This window comes from Cottoperca gobio, chromosome 10, assembly GCF_900634415.1.
Source record: "Cottoperca gobio chromosome 10, fCotGob3.1, whole genome shotgun sequence".
NCBI classification, from domain to species: Eukaryota; Metazoa; Chordata; class Actinopteri; order Perciformes; family Bovichtidae; genus Cottoperca; species Cottoperca gobio.
In genome coordinates, this window is record NC_041364.1 from 8,536,678 (window position 1) to 8,546,062 (window position 9,385).

At 35.0% G+C, this 9,385-nt stretch overlaps 1 protein-coding gene across 1 annotated transcript; it reads left to right on the forward strand.

Annotated features, from left to right (window-relative positions):
- Window positions 1–112: 112 nt before the first annotated feature.
- On the forward strand, window positions 113–7,793 carry tspan6 (tetraspanin 6). The gene is made up of 8 exons (XM_029442319.1): window positions 113–380; window positions 3,058–3,246; window positions 3,329–3,403; window positions 3,497–3,595; window positions 4,548–4,703; window positions 4,834–4,917; window positions 6,775–6,859; window positions 7,067–7,793. The coding sequence occupies exons 1-7, from the start codon at window positions 294–296 to the stop codon at window positions 6,841–6,843; spliced, it is 759 nt and encodes a 252-aa protein (XP_029298179.1). The 5' UTR covers window positions 113–293; the 3' UTR covers window positions 6,844–6,859; window positions 7,067–7,793.
- The last annotated feature ends 1,592 nt before the right edge of the window (window positions 7,794–9,385 follow it).

The window sequence follows — 9,385 nt, forward strand, 5'->3', positions numbered from 1 at the left end:
TTTGAAAGCTGTACGTCTGTGTTTTATTTTGAAAGCTGTACGTCTGTGTTTTATTTTGAAAGCTGTACTTGAGGATGAACTGTTGATACATATAAATGTCGCTGCTGACTTGACTCTGGATCGTTTAAAGCTGTTCTCCCTCCAGGAAAGTGAATCTGGGTTAGTGACGACACTTCCCCTTCTCCTCTCGGATTTATCCCAGAAGTTTTTTTTCTCCCCCCTCTCACATCCAGTGCGCTGTGAAGTCAACTTTTCTCTCCTTTTTTCCCCCATTTTAAAGTAAAAACACCATCATGTCGCCGCCGTCTCGACGGCTTCAGACGAAGCCAGTGATCACCTGCCTGAAGACTTTCCTCATCTCCTACAGCCTCATATTCTGGGTGAGTTGCATGTCATGTAATGGGGGACAACAAGCTAAAGGAGCAACAATGGGCTAAAGGCGGCGGTGCCAACACGGCTAACTAACAAAACTCCTCAAATCACGACAGGGACTCGAACACACGTAGTTAAATACGTCGAGTAAATGTTTTTAACATTTTAGTTGAGCTGGTTTCGTGTTGACATTAAGAACCACTTGTTGAAAATGTAATGTACCGACCGTTGGAGCAGTTTGTGTTGTTCAGTTAGGTTTATACAAACTGCCTGAAAACAGCCGTTAGCTATTTTCAGATTTGGTAAACATTTCACCTACAGGAACGTTAGTTAACTACAGTTAAACTTAGTTATAAGTGATGTAGTGTCCATTAAAAGTACGATTTAACAGTCGTTCTTGTTATTCTGCATTTTAATTTAATTATACATTAAACTGCAGTGATTAATCGACAGCTGTTTTGATAATTGCTGATTCGTTTCAGTCTTTTATTAAGTTCAATTAAGGCTGCAACTAACGATTACTGTCACTATTCTTTCTGGGGGTTTTCTTGAATAATGTTTTGGTCTTTAAAGTGTCAGAAATAAGTCCAAAATACAAAGATAGCTACTCTTTGCTATCATAAAAGAAGATAACCATAATATACCCTTTTAAAAGCTGGAACAGAAAAACGTCTGCATGTGACTTATAACGATACATTTATTATCAAAATAGTTTTCTATTGTTTGACTAATTAATGCAATTGTTTTTTATTGGAAACTTTATTCTCCTGATATGTTGGATTGTTATTCCATAACTTTTGTCCAAAACTTTTCCTCGCACCAGATTTATAATTGTTTTAGTACCTGGCACTGCAGCTCCTGTTTTTGTTAGTGTGAGTTATTATTAGAAAGTTTTAATGTGCACTCACTTAAAAACCTATTTGTTAGGCTGACACGTTTATCACACTCTATTTCTTCTCAAAATTAATACAAGGTTGCATAAGTCTTTCAGGAACCTTTCCAATATCCTATATCCCAAGGGACATCTTCACATGTGTCGTTTGTCAAAACCCAAATATATGTTCAGAATTATAGTCTCATAATAAAAAGAAAAGATGCAAATCCTCATATTTAAGAAGCAAAGACGAGGGACTGTTTGGTGTTTTCTCTTAAACAACTTAAAGATTATTCACATATCAAAATAGTTGCTTTAATTTTCTGTTAATTGAAATTGCTGCCACTTTTATGCTTTTCTTTGTCAATTAGGATAGTAAACTGAATATCTCTAATGATACTACTTTCTTAATAAAATGATTAATCAAGATAATAATCGGCAGAATAATTGATAATGAAAATAACTTCTAGTTGCAGATGTAATTACATGTTAGGAAAATCAAGACACAAGCTTGTCTTGAAGAAAATGAGCAGTTATCGTTGCTTCCTCCTTTTTAATCTTTGTACTGAGCAAACAGCCATCTCAGGCTGCTGCTAACACAAAGTTCATGTCAGAGCCTCTATCTGGCAATTTATTGCTCTTGGCTGGTTGAGCTGATGCCTCCCCTCAGGCTAATGACTTGTGTGGGCAGTCGTAAAGGAAAAAGATGCTGAGATGATTAAACCTCAGGCTGAGGCTAGTGGGGTATGCCAGATGGGGTTTTATTTTAAATGTTGACAGGTAAATGCATAACCTGCAGGGTGTGAATAATGTATCTTATGACCGACACAAGGAGAGTGATTGTCAACAGTAAAAGAGGTTGTATGTTCTTACTTAATATCAATATGTGTCAGCGCTCCAACATCCTCTTCTAACTCCTCTGCTTCTCTTTATCTGCACTTGAATATAGGAAATCAATTAAGGAAATTGTGTTTTTCTTGGATTCAGCCCATCATGGTCCTTAATTAAAAGTATCCCTGATGTTAGCCTGATTCGGTGCAGATCACTAGTCCAGCTGCATGATCACAGCTTGGTACACAGACAAACTAGACCTGTGTGTCAGAGCGATTTCACCGAACATGATGGAAGAGATTAGCTGGTGTGAAGGGTTGGGTTTCAATTAGGGCTGTAACTCACGATGATTGTCATTATCGACTTTATTTATGTGATTTGTTTGGGTTATTAAATGTCAGAAAAGAGTGAAAAATGGCCATTACAAGTTTCCAGACCCCAACGTCTTCAGATTCAAACAGTCAAACTAAAAGATATTAAATGTATTCTCATTTACAGCAAGACAAAGAGCATTTAGAAATGGGCATTTTTGGGGAAAATTACAAACAATTAATCAAAGTAGTTGCTTACTAATTAAATATAATCACAATATAAACATTTTTAAAAAGCTCAAAATCTTCACACTGTAAAAAAATAAAAAAATCTGATATTTGGTTTCGAACCAGTTCCAAGTTTGTAAAACTATCCTAATTTTTTAAAGCCCAAATCTAGTATCTTCCCTGTTTATATTTACAAAAATGTACAATACATTCAGGTAGTATATTAACTAAATCACACATTTATAAAATCTTTACTTGTCTGAAAGTCAATCTTCTAAATATGAAGTTATTTTTCATTTTTTAAATCATTGAAACAAAAACATAAATACTGTACCCGTGTGGTTTTGAGCCTTTAATCTCAGATTTTGGCCCTAAAAGCCTGCTCATCTTTGTCTTTGGCTCTTTGATGCTGGAGCTGACTCTCCCTGCTGTCGTCTTCAGTTCACAGGCGTGATCCTGCTGGCCGTCGGCGTGTGGGGGAAGGTGAGCCTGGAGGCCTATTTCACTCTGGCCTCCGAGGAAAGCACGAATGCACCATATGTCCTCATCGGGACCGGAGCCACCATCGTTATTTTCGGACTGTTCGGTTGCTTCGCTACATGCCGTGGGAGCCCATGGATGCTCAAACTGGTCAGTGAAGGTTCAGTAAATTCCCTGAAATATTCTCTTCAGACGCAACCTTGTTTAATTTTCTTTTTATTGCTCTCCTCAGTATGCCATGTTTCTGACCTTGGTGTTCCTGGCCGAGCTTGTGGCCGGCGTCTCCGGCTTTATCTTCCGACATGAGGTCAGTTACTCGTCTAAAAACATCAAATATAAAATAAGAAAATGGATCACATCGGCTCACTAAAATATATATTCTTTGTTTTGAATTCAACAGATCAAAGACAAGTTGGGCGTTGCCTATAAAAACGCTGTGGCGTCCTACAACAACAGCACAGACAGCAGCAACATTGCGGTTGACGCCATCCAGAGGACTGTAAGTGGCAGGTTGTCCATCACACATGGTGTTACTCTTATCTGACTTAGTTTGCGTCTCGCTGCACAAACCAAAGAACTGTTTATTTAAGAACATTGTAAATGGGCAACTGCGCACTAAACCCACAGAGCAGAGAAGTGCTGCTCTGTGGGGCTTTGAGCGTGTTGCTTGTGTCTGCAGGTGTTTTCCCAATCGAGTGCTGCAGGGATTACGTATTTTTGTGGGTTTACCCAGAAGTTAGCACCGCCCTGTTTCCCTCGACAAAAATCCAATGGGATCTTTCATTTGGAATGTAGCAGAAAATAAGTTCTGTGGCAAACTAATGTTTATGATACTTACAGGTTCTGTTCAGCAAGATCATTTTCACAAATTAACTTTTATTATTTTAGCTGCATTAATTCAATCGGCAGAAGTAAAAAGCTTCCAACTTGTAATTTGATTTTGTGTGATTACCTGTTCTACAAAAGCCTTCCCTCTCAACGTGACCTGATCTAACTAGTGGTCATGGCTGTGTCTATTGCCAGTCTTGCATCCTTTTTCAAAGACAATTGAAAATGTGTAAACAACACAACAAGGCTGTAAAGGCAGACTTAGTGGTAACATTTAATGTCCCCAACAACCTTTGTTGTCTAATTTAGTCACGTGTTAGCAACTGCTTTTTTTTAAGACGTGCAAACATTTCAAAATTCACGCGTGGGGAGCTAACCACAGGCTATTTTAGGCATCTCATCAAACATTCAGTCAAAAAACCCATTGACTTCCAGACGTGTGAACTGGAAGTGCAGAAATGCGAACACATTTTCAGATTTTAGGACTAATTCCTGCTGCACTATATATGTGATCCAAAACATCTTCGGCGACGTCACACACAAATATCTGGCTGTTTTTATGTTTTTTTTTTTCTTTCATTATTAAAAACATAATATTTTGTTGCTGACATTTATCCATATAGTTGCATTGCTGCGGGGTGAACAATTACACTGACTGGGGCGAGACGGCTTACTTTAAAGACAACGGCATCCCTGCCAGCTGCTGTAAAGACGACCTCAACTGCCCACCGGAGACCCTGCACGACCTCGAAAAGGCTGGGAAAGAGGTGTACACAGTGGTGAGTTCACTGCCTTACACCAACGCTATATATTTGTGTAGTTTTAATGGCTTTGAGTTTATTTTTAGAAACAAGCAGGGTAACGTAAGCTCAAAAACGTACCTGTAGTAAATGTATTTTTCTGCTGTAGGGCTGCTTCGCACGAGTGACCCATGTGATGGAGTCCAACCTGGGAATCATCGCAGGGATTTCTTTTGGGATTGCATTCTTCCAGGTACATCACATAGTTCAGATACTTTGTCTCAGAACAAATGGGATTGTGCTGCACATACAATTAGTTTATTTACAACATTTTAAGGGCTGTACCAAAGAGCTCAAAGCTTCATTTATAACGTTGACTTTCAAATTCTAAATCAACATTTAAATGCTTTAATTGCATTTAATTGCATGTCTCTTCATTCTGTTTAAACTCGGTATATCTGCACCTTTGCATATACAAATTAGGCTACTCTAATATTATTAGTATAGTACCAGTTGGAGAATTAGATTCCAGTGGTGGCTCTGTAGGATTGTTTCCGACTTGTGTGACCCAAACATTTCCAAAAAACTCCAGAGCGTTGTAAAGTCCAAAAGTCAACATTTATTGAAAATAGATCGATGTAATCATTTCCAAAATGAACATGTTTTTAAAGAACTAAATATTCTGCCTCAATCCATATTTGTTGGCGCTAAGCCTTTCATAAACAACATTGTCATTGCGGTCATAAACTGTTGCCCTCCTGCTTGCTGCACACAAAGGGGGCTAACAGGGAGGTCTAATGGCACCATAAATTATATTTATACAACCACAATAACAAAATCTATTTTGGCTCTTAAACTATTATAGTAAATTACTTAATCCATCCAAATAAAGGCTCATATTGTTTGTGTTGACAACACTGAGTTATATTCAGTAAAAAAGTTGCTTTAATACAAATTTAAAACAAACTCATTTAATCCGATGAGTCACTTTATTCAAATTGAGGATTTAATTGAATTTTTTTTAATAATATCTCTGATGAATAAAATAACGAAAGCAACGGCCAGACATTTTTGGAATAAATCCCAGTTTGATTCAGACACTGACCATTGTTAAGAGTCCGGCAGGGGACCTTTGTTGCATGTCACCGCCCCGGTCTTTGTCTCCCTTCATTAGTTTGCTTCATACTGCATACTATCAAATACCGGCCAAAATGATCAAAAATATGTACAAAAACATCTCGTACAGCCGGTGCTCCCTCACTCCTCTTGCATTTTAAAATAAATATGCTGATATAGAGTGTTCTGGCAGGATTTCAAGGTATAGTTATCCTTTTAAATGTTTGATCATTTTGAAACCAAATCATTCCTTTTCTTCCGTGCCTTTGCCGGCGCGTTGCTGCGTATCTTCTCCATTTTTCTTTCTTTTCAACAGGAGTTTGTAACCATGTCACACGTCCTCGTGTGCAGGGATATTAAAAAAATTAATAAAACTGGGACACTCATAAAATATGAAATCACTGCTCCATAGCATTACCAGCGGTCAGAAACTCCACAGGGTACCTTTTCATTTAGCTAGTGCGCTGTATTTAAAATCTCACTTTACTGCTCCCGATAGAATAGTGTCTATAATATAGGAAGTAGTGAATGAGTTTTTCACAGATATGACTAAAAACAAACGTAACCAAACCAACAAGTTGATTATTATCAACCATCACATTGTAAACTCGGTACAGCAGGTCAAATTTAAACCAGATAGTCGCTTTGCGGAATCAAATAACATTAACAGCCAGTAATAACTTCAACTTTGTTTTCGTTTTGAATGAAGGGTTTAGATAACATAGTTAATGAGCACGGTTATTTATAGCCCGTCTGAGCCATAATGTGGTCGTTCTATGCACAGCTGTATGTGCAGGTCTTTGCAGTTAAGTTATACAGTGTCATGTTTTTTGTATAACGGCAAAGCAGTCCCAACGATTTAAGAAGTGGACAAAGTATTTTCTTTTCTATTTCTTTATAACTAATGGAAAACATAATTTTCCTTATTAATTTGGTGTGTTTGGAATTGTCTGTTTTGATAAATCTACATTTTCTTAAATGCGTTTCCTCTCAGCTCATTGGGATATTCCTGTCCTGCTGCTTGTCTCGATACATAACCAACAACCAGTATGAGATGGTCTAACAGCGACCTTCCACAGGTGAGACTTGTTATCAGCTAAGTTATTAAATATTGGGGAACTGTTCTGTTTTTTGTTGGGAGACTAAATCATGTACAGATTGTACTAAGCACAAATTGTGAAATCTGCGACGGTGTTTAAATGATCCAATGTTCAAATGCAAATATTAATTAGCTGCTTCACGCTGTAGTCTTAACGTGTCTGATTTTTTCCCGTCTGTCTTCGCAGGTCACTGATGGGCTGCTCCTGATGCAAACTGAGTTGAAAGAATCTCCTGTGATTTTAATATTGTGTGCGTATTAGTTGATATTATTTTAGAGAGGGAAAAACACTCGCTGCTTCTTCTTTTATTCAGTAAATGGCAAATGAGCAGAAAGGAAATAATGTTAAAGGAAATCCAAAAAGGGACGTCATCTGCAGTGTAGTTTGACCAAATATTTAAAGGGACCTTCTGAGATAATTTGTTACTCCTGAGATATAATTAGGGATTTCTATCAAGCGTAGATGTTACATTCATTTGAGTGAATTAACTCGACCAATTGTCAACATTTCTATTTCTTGTGTCTTTGTATAATGCAGCTGCCTGTTTTTGTAATTTTGCTTTAAAAAAACAATTTAGCCTGTAGCCGAGCAGATGAAATCTAGTCAATAAGCTGATAAATGTTAAACTTCTCTGCAACACTAAGTGAATTTCTGTGAAACCAACATAAGTCTGAGAGACGGACGAAGAGGTCGCCACCCTGAGAAGAAGTGTGTGTGTGTGATTCACAGTAAGGACTTGAAAAGGAGCCTTACTGATTACGTAGGCCAGTATTGTTGAAAGACCGCATTCATGTGTGCCAATTACAGTTGCCAACTTTATATCTTCTTCAGTGTTCAGTGTTAATTTGTTATTCGTTTGTGAATGCATGTGAAATACTTGAAAGAAAAAATAAAGATTGAATTTAGTATCTTTTAACAGTGTGCGTGCTTGGGGTTCAGCTCAGGATGTCCCACAGCTGTTTTCTTCTACATCTGAAAAGATTCAAAAAACATTCTTGCAGGAGATGTTCTGGCAGACAACCGACTGCTATTTAGAGCCTTGTGAGAGATCCATACAAGATGCAGCATGTGAAAAGCATTTGTTTCACAATATGCAGGGCAACTTTTAATTTGAATTCAGCATAATATTTAAGAATATAACACAGTAGATGGATAGTTCAGATGCCTTTAGTGTAGTGTGTTTGTTATTGTTAGTATTAATTCATTTTGATTGAAGAGGTTAGAAGTTTCTCAAATATTGTGTACAATAAATGAAAATGTGACAATATTTGAGGAAATGCATCCAGATGTTTATACTCTAAAACTTTAAGAAAGAAAATGTCTGTACTGTACGATCAAAATTTACTCACTTTTCAGTAAAGCATACATTTTTTATAAATTAAGATTATACCAATCTAGAGTAGGACATGTCGACCAGAATTCAAACTAAAGTGATGCTCAAATGTGAAATAAAATGTTTACAGAGTAAGTTATGATTATTAGCAGAAAGCTTTCTATTAACTTCAAGGATATATATTAATAATACTTACTTAATAATTTATATATATTAATACTTATATTGTATATTTTTAATTTATATATATATATATATATATAAAAAAAAATATATATATAGATATATACACATATACATATATGTATACACATATACATGTGTGTATATATATGTATATATATGTATATGTGTATATGTATGTATATATGTATATATATGTATGTATATATATATGTATATATGTGTATGTGTATATGTATATATGTGTATATATATATGTGTATATATATATATATGTATATATATGTATATGTCTATTATACATATAATATATATATCTTTATCTATATATATATTTATCTATTTATATTATATTTTATATATTAATTTTTATATATATATATTTTATTATTTATATTTTATTTTATTCTTTTATATATATATTCTATATATTTATATCTTTATATATTTATATATATTATATATGTATTTTATATATTTATATATATATATTTATTTATATATTTATATTTATATATATATTTATGCATATATATATAGTTATATATATTTATATATATATGTATTTATGTATATGTATATATATATAGTTATATATATATATATAGTTATATATATTTTATATATATATGTATGTATGTATTTATGTATATGTATATATATATAGTTATATATATATATATATAGTTATATATACTGGTATCTCTATTATAAGTAAAAGATGTGAGTCCTTCCACCTTCTTCTGTGGGTTTGAACTGTTAAAATCTAATAAAAGCTTAGATAGACTTCACACAAGATCGAGGCTATCACAATATTTAAATATCAACATACTAACCAGATTTAATTTAAATATCCTGCTATACCTGAGAGGGGACTGTAACACTTTGTCTGTGGGTTTTCTGATGCACATGTGTGAGTTTGAACCCAAAGTAGGTTATCATCACAGGTGTAACTAATAACCTTGATGGTGTTCTGCCACACCTCATTA